At 43.5% G+C, this 20,922-nt stretch overlaps 1 protein-coding gene and 1 pseudogene across 1 annotated transcript; both read left to right on the top strand.

The window, feature by feature from the left end:
• Nucleotides 1–3,006: 3,006 nt before the first annotated feature.
• LOC112886387 lies at nt 3,007–6,710 on the top strand (annotated as a pseudogene).
• A 12,729-nt stretch (nt 6,711–19,439) lies between these two features.
• On the top strand, nt 19,440–20,350 carry LOC112886218 (germin-like protein 5-1). Its single transcript, XM_025952034.1, has 2 exons — nt 19,440–19,621; nt 19,708–20,350. The coding sequence occupies exons 1-2, from the start codon at nt 19,504–19,506 to the stop codon at nt 20,235–20,237; spliced, it is 648 nt and encodes a 215-aa protein (XP_025807819.1). The 5' UTR covers nt 19,440–19,503; the 3' UTR covers nt 20,238–20,350.
• The last annotated feature ends 572 nt before the right edge of the window (nt 20,351–20,922 follow it).

Below are 20,922 nucleotides of genomic sequence, written 5' to 3'. Positions count from 1 at the left end.
GCTGAACCCAAAAGGGAGGGAGTAGAGAAGGTCTAAGGTATACAGAATCTCACCGGTGCCCAAAGAAAAGGATGGGAAAAAAAAAAGAACCAGCTACAGTATCTTACCCTGTTCAGAAGAACACGAGAGAGCGCATGACAAGTGTTTCAAGAACACCCGTGACAGCTCGAATTAGCAGCTGGGATCCGATCGGCAAGCTTATTTTGCTTCATGACGTGCACATACACCAGAGATATTATATATAACTAAGTAAGTAAGTAGGTCAACAAATAAACCTGGCGTCATTAAGCCCAGGAGCTGGGTCTCGCGCGTATACTAATCTCAAACCAGCGCTTGCTAACCTGCCCGCGTGGCGGCCCACCATTTGTCGCCCTACCGTGGCCACGGGGCTTTGTTAGAGATAATCGAGCTTAGGGACCGTGTGGCTATGCGGTGATGTAGGCGATTAGCGAAGGTGTGGGTGATTAGCTAAGCGTGGTGGGAGCCTCGTTGGAGAATTTGTTGGAGCGTGACCTATGTCGATGGAGACTCCTCGTTCGCGCCAAGAATCCTTAGGCGGATGCCCTCGCCGCGTATGCACCGTCCCCGTGGACACGCCGCGGCCCGCCGACAGCGGGGCCCACGGGCAGCGACACGTCCGGCCCGCGTCCGTACAGCGCGAGCCTGTTTTGTATTTGTACGCATATAGCAAAAATACAAAGACGTATACGAAGCACGGCTCAGACCGTACGTCACGGATCACGCCATGTACGGGTGCCGCCGTATAGCAGGGTGTCGTCGCCGTCTCTTGCGCGTTGGGGTCAAATTGTGGAGAGACCCCTCGGTTGTTGACTATTTGACCCAGCTGAAACGGCCGGACTGCTCCAGCCGGTGTATCCAGGGAAGTTGGAGTGTTGGCTCTCCTCAGCTGTTGTCTGCCTCAATTCATTTTTTTTTAAAATTTTGACATCTTTCAAAGAAAAATATCATTTTTTTACTTAGGGAAGGTGGTGAAATCCCTACACATCACTTTCCAAGAAAAGGATAAATAATGGAAAGGCCACCAATCTCTTTGTCATTTTGTGTACCTTATCTCTATATAGATCAGAACAAACCTTGCTCTTAAGCTAAAGCAGTATGAATAGGGATGGCATCCTAACAAGATGTGTCATGCATGACGATGCGTTTTGCCACGTCAACTTTAGGTTTGTGGAAATCAGGACATATGGCAGTTTCCGGATTATTTTTACACGCCAATTATATATGCCCCAAACAACTTTGCAAGATAAAAAAAACAAACAACAAGGGAAATATTTCAAACTTCTTTTCCCCCCCAAAAAAGTTTGATGTGCGTGACGTGATTTGATCATATGAAACAAAAGATTTTCCAAGCATGGCCGGATCAACGGCGGCCTTGACTGCCCCCATGCATGATCTCTGAATCGAAACTGGGCACGCACGCATCGGATCCGGTCCAAGGCCACGACTGGTTCCTGCGTTGCTTTCATATATGCCCGGCTGCCAACCACCGGCACTCGACTCGAGCTACATGGGAAACCATCTGCAACCGTCCACGACCATGAATATAAATGGGTCTAGCTGCCGCTCTGACTCTTCCATGCTGCTTGGCTTTTGAACGCTTCCGGCTCGATCAACCCACTATGGTCTACTGCTTGGTACATGGTCCAGTGCCATTACCCACATCGGTGGTGCTTTATTACGCAGCTCAAAGCAGGGTTATGCAGATAGGTCATTAGGCCTTTTCTGTGCTGGTCCATTGGGACACAAAAACTTGATGAAAAGAGTGTCAAATTTGGTACGCGTGCAATCAAACAGAACAAAGAGCGAGGTCACACGTGCAATCAAACAGTTTTAAAGATTTTGCTGCCCGTGTCTCTAGTTCTAGATTTTTTTTTGAACAAGTCTCTAGTTCAGATTTGATCCAAAAAGCATTATCGTAGCATTGTAAATCGGTTGCTTCACAGAGAAGTGGGTAGTAACTAGTCAAGTGTTGATCAAGTTAATCCCTCGCAAGAAAACGAGTTGATCAAATCTCTAGAGGCTGCATCACATTCAAAAATATCACTTTTAAAAAACACATATGGAGTATGTATTTTTTTCAGAATCAACACACATTTAAGATACTCTGTCCTTCCTATACTGGCTGTAGTTTTTTATAATAATAAAGACCCAACAAAACTCTTTTCCTTTTTTCTAGGAGCTCAGCAAAACCATAATGGAAAAAAAATTGAACTCTAGTATTTTTTAAGGTTGTGAGTGGCATAATTAGGATATTATGGATGCTGCCTTGGGATTCTGGGATTATAAATTGTACTGATAATGCTACTATATTATGATCCGATAATTCATATTTCTGAAATTTGGGCTAATATCACAGTCAGAGGGTTCTTGTAAAACGAGATGAAACCCAAAAACTCCACATATGACGGGCTCACTATCGAAACTTTTTACACAATGTCGGAAGTTCCGAGAACATTGTTTCATTAGTAGGAACATGTCTGCACACCAACTAGACAATTTAGGATTACCAACATTTTTATGGAGTGCTTAATATTTTGTTACAATTTCCTCTAGAAACCACCTATTCTGTTTCATAAAGGGTCTTCCAAGGGCTCAAACGAGAAAAATATGAGCACTAGTATGCAAAATTTTGGCAACATGTGCATCTTGAAGAATCTCAATATCTTTGCTCCAATATCCAAAAGAAAGATTACCTGACGCGGATTCCAGTTTGAACAAAGAAGGGCGTGTTTTGGAAAAATGAGTTTCGACAAGGTGTAAACTGGAAGAACATTCAATTCAACTATCTAAACGCTGCAACTTCAGCATCAGCAGTGAGCAAAGACTCTTGGATTTCTTGGAGGACGGGGAACACGGAACGATTTCGCTGGCTGCTCCTGTATTTTTTCCACGTCTCTGGGGGAGGGGAGGCCCCACGCCGGCGCGGGGCCCAGTCCTAGATTTCGTCATATATATGAGAGGGCAGTGACAGCCCCTGAGGTTGCAGTGCATCAACAACAGCTAGCCACATCGCATTCCAGCTAATTCCATAGCTTCGTCTCGGCAGCTCCCAAGTTTTCAGCTGCTCCTGTTCTTTGGGAAGAAGGTTGGGTTCCAAACTCCGAGACCACCATCAGGTAAGGAGCATGGAGCTCTTTCCTCTGCTCTCGAATTTTCTATAGCTTTGCTCATGGTTTGGGGGCTTGCTGGGCTCGTCTTGCTGCGGATTGGGATTAGTGCGTGAGCTGCTAGATGCAGAGTTCGAGTCAAAATGTAATCTTGAGACCTCTAGCTGCTGTTTAGTGTCTGAAGTAGTGCGTGTCAAATGTTTCGGTTGTTCTTGAGTGCTAAATGCAGAATTCTGAATCAAATTTTGATCCTTGAAGCCTCTACCCTGTTGTTTCTCCTTGCGACTTCGCAGAAATTTTAGATAGGAAAAAGTTTCTTCAGCAGTGACGCGGCCTTGAGGTTCTTCAGGGTGTCGGATCCTGTTAACATCAATGCAGTTCAGGCCGTTTCCTTCGCCGTTTTAGATGCAGGGATCCTAGACAAAAGATCAAATCTTTAGGCCTTTGTGACGTTTTTGCTTGGTAAAGCTGAACGTTTTAAAGGCGCGGCTGCTATCTTGCGTTCAGCTTTTGTTTATGCTGCTATGGTGGCAGCCGTGGAATTTCTTGGATGCGTTGGTCTCCAGTCGTTTCCGCCGGCTCGCTGCTTGTTCCAAGTGTTTGTTTGGTTCACTTCATTCTTCTCTCTGACTTTGACCATGTCATGAGAGCACACCTGCCATCCCTCCCTTTCTTCTTGCAAGTTGCTTCTGATCACTGTGCCACCGTACCAGCTGACGCTGAATTCGCATTTCTGAAAAATAAAATTTGCAGGGCCAGTTTTCAGTTTATGGGATTGTACCGCAACGAATGGGCTGAAGCTCTTGGCATCGAGATCTCCAGCCCGAGGGCGAAGGACGGCACCATGGTGGTGAACAGAGTGTCCCCGCCATGGGACGACCAGGAGAAGCTCTGCTTCCCCAAGGGCAAACTGATGCCGTCACTCAGCTTCAAGCTGTGGGAAGCGGAGGCGGCGGTAGCTTCAATAGTGGACCATGACAGCAGGCCGAGCGAGCTGAACGTCGGCGACGACCGGAGTGATTCGGAGGTGGTGTTCGTGGCGTCGTCGCCATCGCCAAGCCCCCGTGTCTCCTCCAGCCCCAAGTGCGAGCTCGACGCCGCGGCGGTGAAGCTCCAGAAGGTGTACAAGAGCTACCGCACGCGTCGGAACCTCGCCGACTGCGCCGTCGTCGTCGAGGAGCTGTGGTGGAAGGCGCTGGACTTCGCGTCCCTCAAGCACAGCTCCGTCTCCTTCTTCAACGGCGGCAAGCCCGAGACGGCGGCGTCGCGGTGGGCGCGCGCGAGGACGAGGGTGGCCAAGGTACCACGCTTTACAGCTGTTCGTCCGTCAGAAATGCTCATCGAGATGCGTTTGGAATTCCATCGGAATCGCAGCTGCTGACGCGAGCTCCTTTTGTTTTGTTGCTCTCGTAGCTTGGCAAGGGTCTGTCGAAGAACGGCAAGGCGCAGAAGCTGGCAAGGCAGCACTGGCTCGAAGCTGTAAGTCACATGCTACATAACCTAGGAACTAAACTAGAATTAAGATCCAGTGAGATTGCTGCGAGTGATTATTTGTTTACTGATTCCTGCTGCTCTTTTTCTGAATGTGCTTGCTGGCAGATTGACCCGAGGCATCGGTATGGGCACAATTTGCATATCTATTATGATGTCTGGTCCAAGAGTGAGAGTACAGAGCCATTCTTTTATTGGTAAGTGAACCTGATTTCAGCCGTTTGAACTTGAATTTGTTAGTTTGAAAATGAGGCTAATGTAAAATATATGTACTTTTATGAAATGCACAGGTTGGACATTGGGGAAGGCAAAGAAGTGAACCTTGAGAAATGCCCTAGGAGTAAACTTCAGAGCCAGTGCATCAAGTACCTTGGACCAGTAAGCACCTGAAGCCAAACAATTTTGTAATGAAAAAAGTAGCATTATGTCCAAGACTTTGCAGCCTGAATGATTGGAAGATCAACTGACCCTTTCTTTTGTGTCTCTTGCTATGAATTGCAGAAAGAAAGGCACGAGTATGAAGTTGTGGTGGAGAGTGGAAAACTTGTGTACAAGAAAAATGGAGCTTTTGTTCAAACTTTGGGTGATTCCAAGTGGATTTTTGTCCTCAGCACCACAAAGGCGCTCTATGTTGGACAGGTAAACATAAATTTCAGTTAACCAGATTGCAGTTTTTTTATTACACCGACACACTGATAACTGCTATACACCATGTTTGTTCTATCGATTTACAATTGCTTGCTGCATTGGTTCTGAAGTTCTTGTTCTTGTTTTGGCTATGTGCAGAAGAAGAAGGGATCATTTCAGCACTCCAGTTTCCTAGCTGGTGGAGCCATAACATCTGCCGGAAGATTGGTTGTCAAAGAAGGAATCCTCAAGGTATGCTCGCTCATACTGAAAATAAATCTTCTTTTCATACAATGAAAAACGGTGCTGCGCCTTCGGAAAACTTATATAACTGACGGTGTTGCCTACATTTCTTCAGGCTATATGGCCGTACAGTGGTCACTACATGCCAACTGAAGAGAATTTCAGAGAGTTCATCCGCTACCTTGAAGAGAATGGCGTCGACCTCACTGACGTCAAGGTAAATGTTAGTACCAAATCTCAAATCAATTTGTATGCCACATGATTGTCCACTCATAAGAGTGATCACATCAAGATCAGAACTGACATGACATAAATGCTATGGTTTCTTTCAGAAATGCCCAATCGACAAAGACGACGAGTACCCCTTGCTCAGCAAACCTGACGCTCAGCTCAGCGCCGCCGTCTCCGGCGACACCAACGGAACAGATCACACCACGGCCGCCCCAGCCGCCGATGAGCAAATGGGCGAGTCCGAGGTGGTCGACGGCGATGTTCACCGGACGACCGACGACGGAAACATGAGTGAAGCAGAGGAGGATGACACCGACATCCACTCTCGCACTGACACCGAAGAAGAGGCGCACAGTTCAGAGCAGCTGCAGAAGGAGCCGCCGGCGACGCCGCCGGCAAATGCTGCTGCTGCGGAGCACGGCAAGAACCACCTGATGTGCCGGTGGTCGACGGGAACGGGCCCACGCATCCGGTGCGTCCGCGACTACCCGCAGGACCTCCAGTCCCGAGCGCTCGAGCACGTCAACCTCTCGCCGCGGCTCAGCGGCTCGCCGTCAAGGAAGAGGGACCCAGTGCCGTCCCCCGGCCCAGCCCGGCGATGATCCTGTCGCCGAGGCTGGCGTCCGTGGGATTCCAGCCCCAGACGGCGGTGTCCCTCACTCTGCCTGACTTCAAGAGGAGCAGGTTGCAGTGAACAACCATTCAGTTCTTGATTCATTCTGTTGGCTAGGTGACCAGGACAGTAACTAACTGGTCAGATTGTTTACTGACAGGCCAGTGATTTTTTGCCGCTAGGTCAGTTAGCATATTCCTTCAATTTTTGGCTGTTCATTTGTGTACTTGATTGTACATTTTTTTTCAGTTTGTAGATACCATTTGTGATTCTTTTGTTAGATGTATGTATGCACAGAGTGCATGTACATTACTTAGTTAAAAGGAAAACAAGATAGGGCAATTTCTTTTTATGGGAAGAAAGGACAATTTTCTTTACAAGCATGGGTTGCGTTGTTCAAAGCATGGAACCGTTTAAACGCTACTTTTTTAGGAAAAAACATGTACAATTATTCATTTCGAAGATGTTCGTAGGTATATCTTTGCCTTGCTATTTTCCTCTGGGCCTGCACGCCATGCATGGCCCATACGATAAAATTAGCCTGCCCACACACAGGCCGTGGTCCGTACAGAAAGCATATTGGGCCCTTATGCGCACGGCGCAATCCGCTCACCTTCTTCCTTTTTTTCCTTGAGCTCACCGTCGTTCTTGTTCTATCCCTCTCGGCCTCGCCGCTTTCTACTTCTCCAGAAATCCCTCCGCCTCCCTCCTTTCTTCTCCACAGGCTGTTGCAGTGACCCCTGTCTTGCTATTGCGTAACCAATTTGTTAGCAAATAATGCAATACCAAGATCGAACACGAGACATAATTTTACGTGGACAATCCTTACGGGAAAAAAACTACGGGCGCCAGCCGGCAAAACTCTACTATATCGTAAAGTATTTACAGAACATGGGAGAATTACAATGAGGCGTCACCTCTCCCCGACGGCTTACAAGATGTATTTATATGGTGGAACACATGATCTACTTAGGCCACAACATAACGGGCCAAGGCGTCCCTAAAACCCAACTAGAATTCGGATCAATATCCAACAAACTCCACCTTGAGACGAATTCCATCTTGCAGCAATGAAGAATCAACAATAATCTTTCTTCAATAATAAATTTCACCAGCGCCAAAAAAGTCACTAGGACTTCAAACTTTAATACCAACTAAGCTTGAACACAGCTCAAACTTAGATGTAGGAACATGCTTTGTCATCATATCAGCAGGATTATCATGAGTGCTTATCTTGCGTACCTTAATACCACCTTCAGCAATAATACCTCGAATAAAATGATATCTCACATCAATGTGTTTTGTTCTCTCATGAAACATCTGATCTTTTGTGAGATAAATAGCACTTTGACTATCACAATGTATGGTAACGCAAGAACAACTAACCGTGCAAAGTTCAGAATATAAACCTCTCAACCAAATAGCTTCTTTACAAGCTTCAGAAATAGCCATATATTCAGCTTCAGTAGTAGACAAAGCAACAGTAGCTTGCAGACAAGCTTTCCAACTAACAGCACAACCACCAACGGTGAAAACATAACCCGTGAGAGACCTCCTCTTATCCAAATCTCCGGCATGATCAGAATCAACATAGCCAACAAGTCCATCTCTAGATTTACCAAATTGCAAACAAGCACTAGAAGTACCACACAGATACCTAAAAATCCTTTGAACAGCCCTCCAATGCTCCTTACCAGGATTAGCCATGTATCTACTGACAACACTGAATGCATGAGCCATGTATCTACTGACAACACTCAATGCATGAGATAAATCAGGACGAGAACATACCATGGTATACATAAGAGAACAAACTGCACTGGAATATGGAACTCTAGACATGTACTCAATATCATCATCTGAATTTGGACATAAATCTGAAGATAATCTGAAATGTGCAGCTAACGGAGTACTCACTGGTTTTGCATCATGCATATTAAAACGACGAAGAACCTTTTCAATATAACCTCGCTGACTGAGGTATAACAAACCAGATTTTCTATCTCTAATTATTTCCATACCAAGAATTTTCTTAGCTGCACCTAAGTCCTTCATCTCAAACTCTTTATTTAATTGTGCTTTTAACTTAGCTATTTCTGATTTTTCTTTAGCAGCAATCAACATATCATCAACATATAGAAGCAAATAAATAGCTGAACCATTAACTATCTTCAAATAAACACAGCTATCATAATCTGACCGCTTAAAACCATTAGAGAGCATAAATGAGTCAAATCTCTTATACCATTGCCTAGGAGATTGCTACAATCCATAAAGATATTTCTTTAATTTGCAAACAAAGTTTTCTTTTCCAGGAACAACGAAACCTTCAGGTTGGTCCATATAAATATTTTCATCTAACTCCCCATGCAAGAATGCAGTTTTAACATCTAATTGCTCAAGTTCATAATCATGCATAGCAACAATACTGAGCAACATGCGAATAGAGCTATGCTTTACAACTCGGGAAAAGACATCATTAAAATCAATACCTGAAATCTGGCTATAGCCCTTAGCAACCAATCTCGCTTTATACCTTGCAGGCTCACTTGGGGAAATACCTTCCTTCCGTTTGACAATCCATTTACAACGGATAGGCTTTTTATCCTTAGGCAATTTTACTAAATCCCAAGTACCATTCTTTTCAAGCGACTCCATCTCATCTTGCATAGCGGTCACCCAATTGTTGCAATCAGCAGAAGTAATAGCCTCAGAATAATTTGAAGGTTCTGAATTACCTTCGATCTCTTCTGCAACACTCAAAGCATAAGCAATATTGCATTCTTCAATTAATCTTCTAACTAGCTTACGAGCCCTGGTGGGTCTATTAGCTGCAACAGAATGTTGTGGAGGCTGCACAACAGGAGAAGAATGCTCAACAGAAGACGAATCATCAACAATTGGTGAGTTATCAGGAATTTGTGCATCTTGAATAGCAACAGTATCATTCTCTGGTGTATTATCAACATCAATAAAATGCTCCACCTGCATACTTGTTTTTTGCTGTCTCTCAACAGGAGCATCACTAGACAGGTTGTCAGATAACATAGGAGTTTCATTAAAGATAACATTCCTACTAAGAACAACCTTTTGAGTTTGTGGATTCCACAATTTATAACCTTTAACACCAGTTTGATAACCAAGAAAGATGCACTTAATAGCTCTAGGCTCTAATTTACCATTATCAACGTGAGCATAAGCAGTACAACCAAAAACTCTCAATTGTGAATAATCAGCCGGAGAACCAGACCATACCTCAATTGGAGTTTTCTTATCAAGAGGAATAGAAGGTGAATGATTAATAAGATAGAAGCAGTGGAAGCAGCTTCAGCCCAAAAATGCTTATTCAAGCCAGCATTAGACAGCATGCAACAGGCTCTGGAGATGATAGTTCTGTTCATACGCTCAGCTACACCGTTCTGTTGAGGTGTATGAGGAATAGTATAATGCCTGACAATGCCTTGAGACTTGCAATATGCTTTAAATTCATTAGAGCAGAATTCCATCCCATTATCACTACGAAGAATTTTAACCTTCTTCTCAGTTTGATTTTCAATCATAACCTTCCACTGATTAAATGCTGAAAATGCTTCTGATTTATTTTTCAAGAAATAAGGTCATACCTTTCTAGAATAATCATCAATTATTGTCAACATATAACGAGAACCACCATGAGAAGGCTTGCGAGACGGTCCCCATAAATCAGAATGCACATAATCAAGAATACCTTTACTTGTATGAGTTGAGGTATTGAACTTCACCCTCTTGTGTTTGCCAAACACACAATGCTCATAAAATTTCAATTTACTGATGCTATGTCCATCAAGAAGTCCTCTCTCGCTCAAAACTTGTAAACCAAGCTCACTCATATGCTCGAGATGCATATGCCAAAGATTAGTAGCATCAGAATCAGATAATGAATTTGAAATTATAGCGGCATCACCTGTAATTGTAGTACCATGAAGACGGTACAAATTTGCTTATTCAAGATAGAATAAATTATAGTTTTCTTATCAAGAGGAATAGAAGGTGAATGATTAATAAGATAGAAGCAGTGGAAGCAGCTTCAGCCCAAAAATGCTTATTCAAGCCAGCATTAGACAGCATGCAACAGGCTCTGGAGATGATAGTTCTGTTCATACGCTCAGCTACACCGTTCTGTTGAGGTGTATGAGGAATAGTATAATGCCTGACAATGCCTTGAGACTTGCAATATGCTTTAAATTCATTAGAGCAGAATTCCATCCCATTATCACTACGAAGAATTTTAACCTTCTTCTCAGTTTGATTTTCAATCATAACCTTCCACTGATTAAATGCTGAAAATGCTTCTGATTTATTTTTCAAGAAATAAGGTCATACCTTTCTAGAATAATCATCAATTATTGTCAACATATAACGAGAACCGCCATGAGAAGGCTTGCGAGACGGTCCCCATAAATCAGAATGCACATAATCAAGAATACCTTTACTTGTATGAGTTGAGGTATTGAACTTCACCCTCTTGTGTTTGCCAAACACACAATGCTCATAAAATTTCAATTTACTGATGCTATGTCCATCAAGAAGTCCTCTCTCGCTCAAAACTTGTAAACCAAGCTCACTCATATGCTCGAGATGCATATGCCAAAGATTAGTAGCATCAGAATCAGATAATGAATTTGAAATTATAGCGGCATCACCTGTAATTGTAGTACCATGAAGACGGTACAAATTTGCTTATTCAAGATAGAATAAATTATAGTTTTCTTATCAAGAGGAATAGAAGGTGAATGATTAATAAGATAGAAGCAGTGGAAGCAGCTTCAGCCCAAAAATGCTTATTCAAGCCAGCATTAGACAGCATGCAACAGGCTCTGGAGATGATAGTTCTGTTCATACGCTCAGCTACACCGTTCTGTTGAGGTGTATGAGGAATAGTATAATGCCTGACAATGCCTTGAGACTTGCAATATGCTTTAAATTCATTAGAGCAGAATTCCATCCCATTATCACTACGAAGAATTTTAACCTTCTTCTCAGTTTGATTTTCAATCATAACCTTCCACTGATTAAATGCTGAAAATGCTTCTGATTTATTTTTCAAGAAATAAGGTCATACCTTTCTAGAATAATCATCAATTATTGTCAACATATAACGAGAACCGCCATGAGAAGGCTTGCGAGACGGTCCCCATAAATCAGAATGCACATAATCAAGAATACCTTTACTTGTATGAGTTGAGGTATTGAACTTCACCCTCTTGTGTTTGCCAAACACACAATGCTCATAAAATTTCAATTTACTGATGCTATGTCCATCAAGAAGTCCTCTCTCGCTCAAAACTTGTAAACCAAGCTCACTCATATGCTCGAGATGCATATGCCAAAGATTAGTAGCATCAGAATCAGATAATGAATTTGAAATTATAGCGGCATCACCTGTAATTGTAGTACCATGAAGACGGTACAAATTTGCTTATTCAAGATAGAATAAATTATAGTTTTCTTATCAAGAGGAATAGAAGGTGAATGATTAATAAGATAGAAGCAGTGGAAGCAGCTTCAGCCCAAAAATGCTTATTCAAGCCAGCATTAGACAGCATGCAACAGGCTCTGGAGATGATAGTTCTGTTCATACGCTCAGCTACACCGTTCTGTTGAGGTGTATGAGGAATAGTATAATGCCTGACAATGCCTTGAGACTTGCAATATGCTTTAAATTCATTAGAGCAGAATTCCATCCCATTATCACTACGAAGAATTTTAACCTTCTTCTCAGTTTGATTTTCAATCATAACCTTCCACTGATTAAATGCTGAAAATGCTTCTGATTTATTTTTCAAGAAATAAGGTCATACCTTTCTAGAATAATCATCAATTATTGTCAACATATAACGAGAACCGCCATGAGAAGGCTTGCGAGACGGTCCCCATAAATCAGAATGCACATAATCAAGAATACCTTTACTTGTATGAGTTGAGGTATTGAACTTCACCCTCTTATGTTTGCCAAACACACAATGCTCATAAAATTTCAATTTACTGATGCTATGTCCATCAAGAAGTCCTCTCTCGCTCAAAACTTGTAAACCAAGCTCACTCATATGCTCGAGATGCATATGCCAAAGATTAGTAGCATCAGAATCAGATAATGAATTTGAAATTATAGCGGCATCACCTGTAATTGTAGTACCATGAAGACGGTACAAATTTGCTTATTCAAGATAGAATAAATTATAGTTTTCTTATCAAGAGGAATAGAAGGTGAATGATTAATAAGATAGAAGCAGTGGAAGCAGCTTCAGCCCAAAAATGCTTATTCAAGCCAGCATTAGACAGCATGCAACAGGCTCTGGAGATGATAGTTCTGTTCATACGCTCAGCTACACCGTTCTGTTGAGGTGTATGAGGAATAGTATAATGCCTGACAATGCCTTGAGACTTGCAATATGCTTTAAATTCATTAGAGCAGAATTCCATCCCATTATCACTACGAAGAATTTTAACCTTCTTCTCAGTTTGATTTTCAATCATAACCTTCCACTGATTAAATGCTGAAAATGCTTCTGATTTATTTTTCAAGAAATAAGGTCATACCTTTCTAGAATAATCATCAATTATTGTCAACATATAACGAGAACCACCATGAGAAGGCTTGCGAGACGGTCCCCATAAATCAGAATGCACATAATCAAGAATACCTTTACTTGTATGAGTTGAGGTATTGAACTTCACCCTCTTGTGTTTGCCAAACACACAATGCTCATAAAATTTCAATTTACTGATGCTATGTCCATCAAGAAGTCCTCTCTCGCTCAAAACTTGTAAACCAAGCTCACTCATATGCTCGAGATGCATATGCTAAAGATTAGTAGCATCAGAATCAGATAATGAATTTGAAATTATAGCGGCATCACCTGTAATTGTAGTACCATGAAGACGGTACAAATTTGCAGATTTCAAATCAGCTTTCATCATAATAAGAGAACCTTTTGACACTTTTAAAACTCCATCTCCACCGGAGTATTTGTACCCTTTGCCATCAAGAGTACTCAAAGAAATTAAATTCTTAGTCATATCTGGAATGTGCCTAACATCAGTCAAAGTTCTGACAATGCCATCATGCATCTTAATTTGAACAGATCCAATCCCAACAATTTCACATGGTCTATCATCACCCATTCTAACAGAACCTCCAGATTTAATAGAATTATAAGTGATAAACCAATCTCTATTAATGCATATATGAAAAGAAGCACCAGAATCAAGAATCCATTCATCACCATTATTAGCACATCCAGCAAAAGCAACGAGAGTATCACCATCAGAATTTTCTGAAATAGAAGCAGCAATAGAAGCTTTACCTTCATCATTGGATTTATTTTTCTCTCGATATGTGCCAGTTCTCTTCTCTTTGTTTTTCAATTTATAGCATTCAGAAATAAAATGATTGTCCTTCTTGCAATAATGGCAAAATTTATTACCTCTGCCTCTAGATTTTGAACAGCTATGGTGGCTATTAGAACTTTTACCTCTGGAGCCGGTATTGGACTTTTTCTCTGTCCGACCACGAGCAGCCAAAGCTTCACCATTGGAAGCAGAACCATCAGAAGACACCATGTGTTTCATTTTCTCCTTGGCTTGCAGGGCCTCACAAACATCATTCAACGTGAGAGTGTCACGACTATATAATATGGTATCTCTAAAGTTTGCAAATGAACTAGGCAAAGAACATAACAGAATGAGACCGAAATCCTCATCTTCATATTTTACCTTCATAGCCTGAAGGTCAGAGACGATATATTTGAAGACCGTCAGGTGATTTGGCACAGAACCACCCTCTTGCAGTTTATGCAAAAATAACTTCATCTTCAAATGCATTTTGCTGGTAAGATCCTTTGACATACAGATCGACTCTAGCTGAAGCCATAGAGCGGCTGCGGTTTTCTCCTGTAAAACCTCTTGCAAAATATTATTAGATAAATGAAGATGAATTTGAGACAAGGCCTTACGATCTCTTCTCTTTTCCTCCTCGGACCAAGAATCTGAATTTTTGTTTCCGAATTTATCAAGCGCATCATCTAAATCAGCTTGTGACAAAACAGCACGCATCTTAACTTGCCATAGTGAAAATCTTGTATCATGATCTAGCAGCGGAATATCATACTTCATAAAAGCTATTAGATAAAATAACCAGAAGAATTCTGAAATTAAATAGCTAAAAATAAATTCCTGTGTGCACTTCCTGAGTGCACGTAGCAAAAATCAACTAGAAACAAGTCTCCTTAGAACAGATGTGTGCCCGTAGCAAAGAGCCAAATTAGATTTCTCTCAGGCAACGAGAGTCACATGCAACACCAGCAGTACTCTTCAATCTCGATCCGCATGCACAGCACCCAAACTTCTCAGGCAAATCTCCTCACGACAGGACACGACAACACATGAGGAACTGCTCTAGTAACTTTTCTTCCCGACGTAAGAACCCAGAACAAATCTAACTGATGATGGCGGCAGGAAGACAACTCCGCCTTGGACTCGACAGGGAGTTGCCGATCTTAATCGGCACGGAAAACGAAATCGGCCGAGACGTGATCTAGCAGATCAAATCGACGATGCAGGAGCAGCAACACAGTAGATCAAGGTGGATGAGACCTGGGCTGAACGCCCGGGCAGGCAGACGTAATTCGGCGGCGGCGACGAACAGGGCCGAAACCCTTTTTTTTAACTCGTGAATCTCGTAACTGGCTCTGATACCACTTGTTAGCAAATAATGCAGTACCAAGATCGAACACGAGACACGATTTTACGTGGAAAACCCTTGCGGGAAAAAACCACAAACGCTAGCCGGCAAAACTCTACTATATCGGAAAGTGTTTACAGAACGTGGGGGAATTACAATGAGGCGTCACCTCTCCCCGACGGCTTACAAGATGTATTTATATGGTGGAACACGTGACCTACTTGGGCCACAACATAACGGGCCAAGGCGTCCCTAAAACCCAACTAGAATTCGGATTAATATCCAACACAATTGATTGGCATTCCCTCAAGTTTCGTTTAATCAAATCTGACTAATATTTGCGGATTAGTGATGTCTCTCTGAAGATACAAACCATACATCTCTGTCATTTCTGTTTCTATGGTCAGAATGCCTTGCATTTTACCTAGCACATGACGAGTTGAGTTGGCTGACGTCTCTCTAGTTTCTCCCTCGTTCAAAAACTATCCTGAGCTAGAGAATTAACCTGCAGCAGATCGTCTCTGTGCAGTCAATATATTTTGCCGTCAGGGAATGCAGCAAATTTCTGATAAGCTGCCGAGCTCGCTTGCTCTCCGGTGGGCGACGGGAAGTGAACAAGATGAACCAAGGATTTGAACCCCTTCAATTCTGAACCGGCCGACTGCCATGGCATCAGGCTTGCTGCAGCAGCGTGCCTTCGGAGCTCCGAACCTCGCTACTGCAAAAAGGATTCTCTACTGCTCGCAGCTAAAAATATTATCTTTAGAGGTGGATAATATATCCATCTCTAAAAATAATTTCCAGGGACGGGAATCTGTCTCTGCAAATCAATTTCTAGAAAATAAAAAAATTGAAAACAGTAAAATAATAAATAAAAAAATATTGCAGCCGACCTGCCACCACAAACCTCTGTACTATTGAGGTACAATTTTTTTTGATAAGGTTCGAACCGCATACCTCAAGGCTCGTGCGTAGTTTTCTCTTCACCATACTACACAGTCAACTATGACTCTACAGAATATGCTATTCTTTTATATTAACTCTGAAATTAATTTGTAGAGACGGGTGACACCATCATCCGCCCCTAGAAATCCATTTCTAAGGGCGGTGGCCCTAAAAATATTTTTCTATTTATTCCAAAAATTTATTTAAATCTTTACATATATCAAAATAAATAAATAAAGTGAAACTTCTACATTATGATTATTGCAGACTGTAGATAAAAAAAATATGCTAAATATATTTCAGTGTATATAAAGGTTAAGATTTTGGAAATCTCAAAGTATAAATTGAGTTGCATGAGATATAGTTATAGTTATTAAATAACTTATAATAATTTTTTAGACTATTAAATAACCTTAAATGAAAAAGTTATCAATAAAATTGTAGGTCTCGTTAATCTCTACAATTTTGGTATAAAGTTTGACTACATCCGAGATTATATGAAAAAGTTATAAGTACTTTTTTATGTGGAACTATTTGTAAGGACGTCAAGACAAATGACGCCGTTACCTGCCTCTGGAAATGGTGGTCATTTGCAGGGTAAAGCCATCATCCACCTTGAAAATGGCTACAGCTTTCAGGGGCGGGTGATGGTGTCACCTGTCTTTGAAAATGGTGGTCGTTTTTAGGGATGGGTGATGCTACCACTCACTGTTAAAAAATATATTTACAGAGACGGATCAATTGCTATAGTAATCTGGCTCATTTTGACTCGCTCTTAGAAAAAAGAAACAAAGCATTACTACAAATTATTTAATTATTTTTTTAAGTAGTGCCTGGCTGGGACGACCAGACGCCTCGCAGGAGCAGGAAAACCGCCGCCGCGACGCGTCCAGTGATTCCGGCCTTTTCTAACGCGCCAATTCCAGCGCCAGCAGCTTTTGACCGCCACCAGTCCAGGCGGCGCGTCCACCGCCGTCCAATGAGCGCAAGCCTCGCCGGATGCTAGAGCAGATGCACTACTGCGGACACATCCGATCCCGCTCGCACCACGCTGGCCACCGTCGCCGGCGAAGCGAGGAAGTCGCTGGTTCTTCTGAGCCACCGGACCGCCGGGTCGGCGGCCACCGGCTGCCGCGCGCGACTCGCGAGGAAGACGCTCATGAGGGTTGAGATGCTCTCAATCCGAACCGCACATGTCGGATCAGACGGCTTGTAGGCACCCAGGGGTTGACGGTATTTCAAATACCGTCCGCCCTTGGGCTCCTGCCCGGCCATGGCGCGCCGGAGCGGCGCAGCACTGAGGCCGTCCCTAGCTTCTACCCTCTTCCTCGAAGGCACCTGGAAGCCTCGCCATCTTGCTTCTGGCAAGCTCTGGTCCGGAGGCCAAGGGGCCGACGTGGGGGAGCTCAGCGCGGCGGGACGGCATGTGGCAGACATGGCGCGCGCGCACAAAGCTCCAGCCTCCATCTTATTGTGATAGAAATGAAGAGAATAAATAAGCTTTAGTTAATGTAATAAAGATACCTATTATCATTTCCAAAATTCCAATCATTTTATTCATTTGGAAAAATCCAAAAAAGGATATATAGAGAATATATAGATAAATTACACACGCCTAAGTATAGACATCGGCGGTCGGATCATCTGCGTCACTCAGTCGCTAGCCTCATTCCCTGCTCGGAGTCCTCGCCGGTGCGCGCGACTAGGAGGAGCGCGACACGGCTCTGACCGGCCTGCTGAAGACGCGGAGGCAGGTTGAAGAAACAGACGTCGCACGGCAAGAACGGTGGTGTACACCACGGGCTGGAACGAAGTCTCCTCAATGTCGGGCGGCGGCGAGGATGGCGCTGTCGTAATAAGCAGCTGGGCGGGCGCCGCCATGATCGCCTCGATCGTTTGCAGGCACCGCGTGGGCGACACCGGTGCATGCAGCCACACCGTCTCCCCACAAGCACTCGCGTCGGTGGCGCCACAGCGGGCGGCATGCCTGTGAAGACTGAAGAGGGATTGCTAAATTTTTTACAGTGTCTAGCAGCACATCAGTAGCTAGCTGCAAACAATGTCCAAGTGGTAAGACTGCTCTCATCGGCACGTGTGGAATTTGAACTCATCTCTCGTGCGTGTGACAATGGTAATAAAAACAAAAATTTGAGTATCATACATCATGATTGGAATTTTGAAACAACGACCGGCATTCGATCCTATCATGTTTTTGGTCAACACTCAAGACCGACCAGTGTCTGACTTTACTGGTGGTTGCTCCTTATATGTTCATACTTCTTCATTCTAATTCCAAGGTTATTAATTCTCTGACCAATTATGCAACCTTTCTAATTCCTTTTAGGAAAAATGGTTAATAACTCTGATGTCTGAAACTCTGAAGTTGTATGTTTCACCGAATTTGGCTTTGCTGTTCAGTATCCTCAAGCAATTTGTCCGAGCCCAAGATATTAGGCCTTTTAATGAGCTTCTGCAACTGTTGATGCTGATGAGCAACAGCATAGTGGCCTTCTGATCGCATTTTCTGAAGTTCTACATTATTATCTTCTTTAATTTCACCATTCTCTGAGCCCTGCCGTGCAAATCAGAAAGAGTAGTGGGTTTGGTGTTTTGGAAAAGCAGTATGCGGTGCGGTTTTGCCTGCTTCCTGTTATGTAGATTTGCTAGTTCTTTATTAGGTGAATTATTACCACCATGATGGCACCTTGTAATCACTGTTTATCTGACTTTCCCTTCCCTTTCTGCCAAAAGAAATCACCATACCAGAAGAGAAGCTAAAGGCAATTGGCATGGCTGCCAACTAGGAGCGGCCGTTTTGTTAACTTATCTGTTGGCAATTGGGATGGCTCCTTGTTCACTACTGCTCATTTTCTCCCAAACACAGCCTGGATTCATGTTTAAGTGAGCTAAAAGTGGACTAGAAGACAAGATCATATAGAGTGGAGTACAAAAGACAAACTACCTGATTAATGTAGTGAGTGAACTATACGGTAGAATTAAAGATTGGGATAGGGGTGGAGTACAAGTTAGTGTGGGTTTGGTGAGCACATGGTACACATGCACACACACATTTTAAGTTTTAGAACCATAAATAAATCATGAGCATCATATACACACTGTGATCGCTTGCAACGAAATTCCAGAGTCCAACTTCGCTCAGTAAATCTAATTCAGATTTTGAAAGGTAATTCGTACTAGTTAACAAAAAATAGTAAAATATTTACCACAAGACTAGCGGCATGCATGGGATTTCTTCATTACTGGCGCATTGATTCTGAGATTAATTCTTCCAAAAGAATAATCACCACTACGTATTTCCATGGAGGTCATTTCCCTGTGTGATATTGACCATTAGTTTGTCCTTGCGTCACACCCTCGCCATGGTCGCCCTATATATCCGTGTTCAATCACAAGGCCCAAATAAACACGAGTCCAACAAACGAGCTACTCTTGTTTGCTCGTCAACAAGTTAACCCATCAGCTTTACATCAGTATCAACAATCATGGCGAGCGCATTGCTGCTGGCGGTTGCTGCCGTGATTGCTCTCGGCGCCGGCCATGGCGCCGCCTTCGACCCCAACCCTCTCCAAGACTTCTGCGTCGCCGACACGACATCGAAAGGTTTGATCGACGATCGATGTCCTTGCACTAGCTTCGTTCTTAACCCTGCCGCTAGCTCACTCCCATGCACGTGTGCGTTGCCGCAGTGCGCGTGAACGGGGTCCCGTGCAAGGACCCGGCGACGGTCACCCCGGACGACTTCTTCTTCGCCGGCGTCGACCGCCCCGGCGGCGCGGCGAGCCGGCGCTACGGGTTCACGGCGCTGCCCGTGCAGATCCCGGGCCTGAACACGCTCGGCGCGTCGCACGCGCGCGTCGACGTGGCCCCCGGCGGCGTGTTCCCGCCGCACTACCACCCGCGGGCGTCGGAGACGGCGGTGGTGCTGGACGGCGCCGTCTACTTCGGCTTCGTCACGTCGTACCCGGACAACAGGGTCTACGCCAAGGTGCTCCGCAAGGGCGACGTCTTCGCCGTGCCGCAGGGGCTCGTCCACTTCCTCTACAACAACGGCACCGCGCCCGCCGCGCTCTACGCCACGCTCAGCAGCCAGAACCCCGGCCTCGTGCTCCTCGCCGACGCGCTCTTCGGCGCCGGCCTCCCTGACGACCTCCTCGCCAAGACGTTCCTCACCGACCTGGACACTGCCCACAAGATCGGAGCAAAGTTCCGGTCGTAGGAGATGACAATGTTTCTCTAGTTTCCAACTTGTTCATGTAATTTGCAATAAACATGTGGCCGATCGAATCGCGACTGCTTGAATCAATGACAACTAGTCATGCTAATTTTACATACGGTGTATTGTTCAAAAAAACTATTCCTCCCTGTTGCCGTCAACTCGGAATTCTAGTGACACAGTTTGAACACTGATTGAAGTTACAAAGGAATCGTTTTCTATTTCTCAGTTCGACCTGGGCTACCAGTCAATCTAGTCCATGCCATTTTTCATTTTTTTTAAAGGAATCAAGGTTAAGAAAATAACTGACCGAACCCAATTTACAGTTCACGTAATTGACTAAATGAACAGAAAAATTCAACTTGGAAATAATATTCAAATGGATCAAAACTAACAGAAAGTTTGACCAAACTAAAATGAAAAATGTATTACTCTAAATAAAATTCAGCATAATATGACAGTCCATCCTCTGTTTCAGGGTACATTCATTTAATCATTTTCATTTTAGATCCATCCAAACATCAAATCCAGAGCCACCGAGCTCCAAATACTCCCTCGACTCCAAACAATAGAAGTCATTTTTTGACTAATGGCGTCTATCAATTCACCACACGATTAATGCCACTAATTTCACCATTAATAATATTTTCATAATATAACTCTTATTTAGAACAATACATTTTCAAAG

This window comes from Panicum hallii, chromosome 3 (assembly GCF_002211085.1).
Source record: "Panicum hallii strain FIL2 chromosome 3, PHallii_v3.1, whole genome shotgun sequence".
In the NCBI taxonomy this organism is placed as follows: Eukaryota; Viridiplantae; Streptophyta; class Magnoliopsida; order Poales; family Poaceae; genus Panicum; species Panicum hallii.
The sequence above is the reverse complement of the archived record's forward strand: the minus strand, read 5'-3'. Positions and strand labels throughout refer to the sequence as shown.

Coding starts and splice junctions, on each gene's coding strand:
- LOC112886218 (XM_025952034.1), top strand. CDS start 19,504: ATGGCGAGCGCATTGCTGCTGGCGGTTGCTGCCGTGATTGCTCTCGGC. Junction 19,622..19,707: donor CGCCGACACGACATCGAAAG/GTTTGATCGACG, acceptor GCGTTGCCGCAG/TGCGCGTGAACGGGGTCCCG.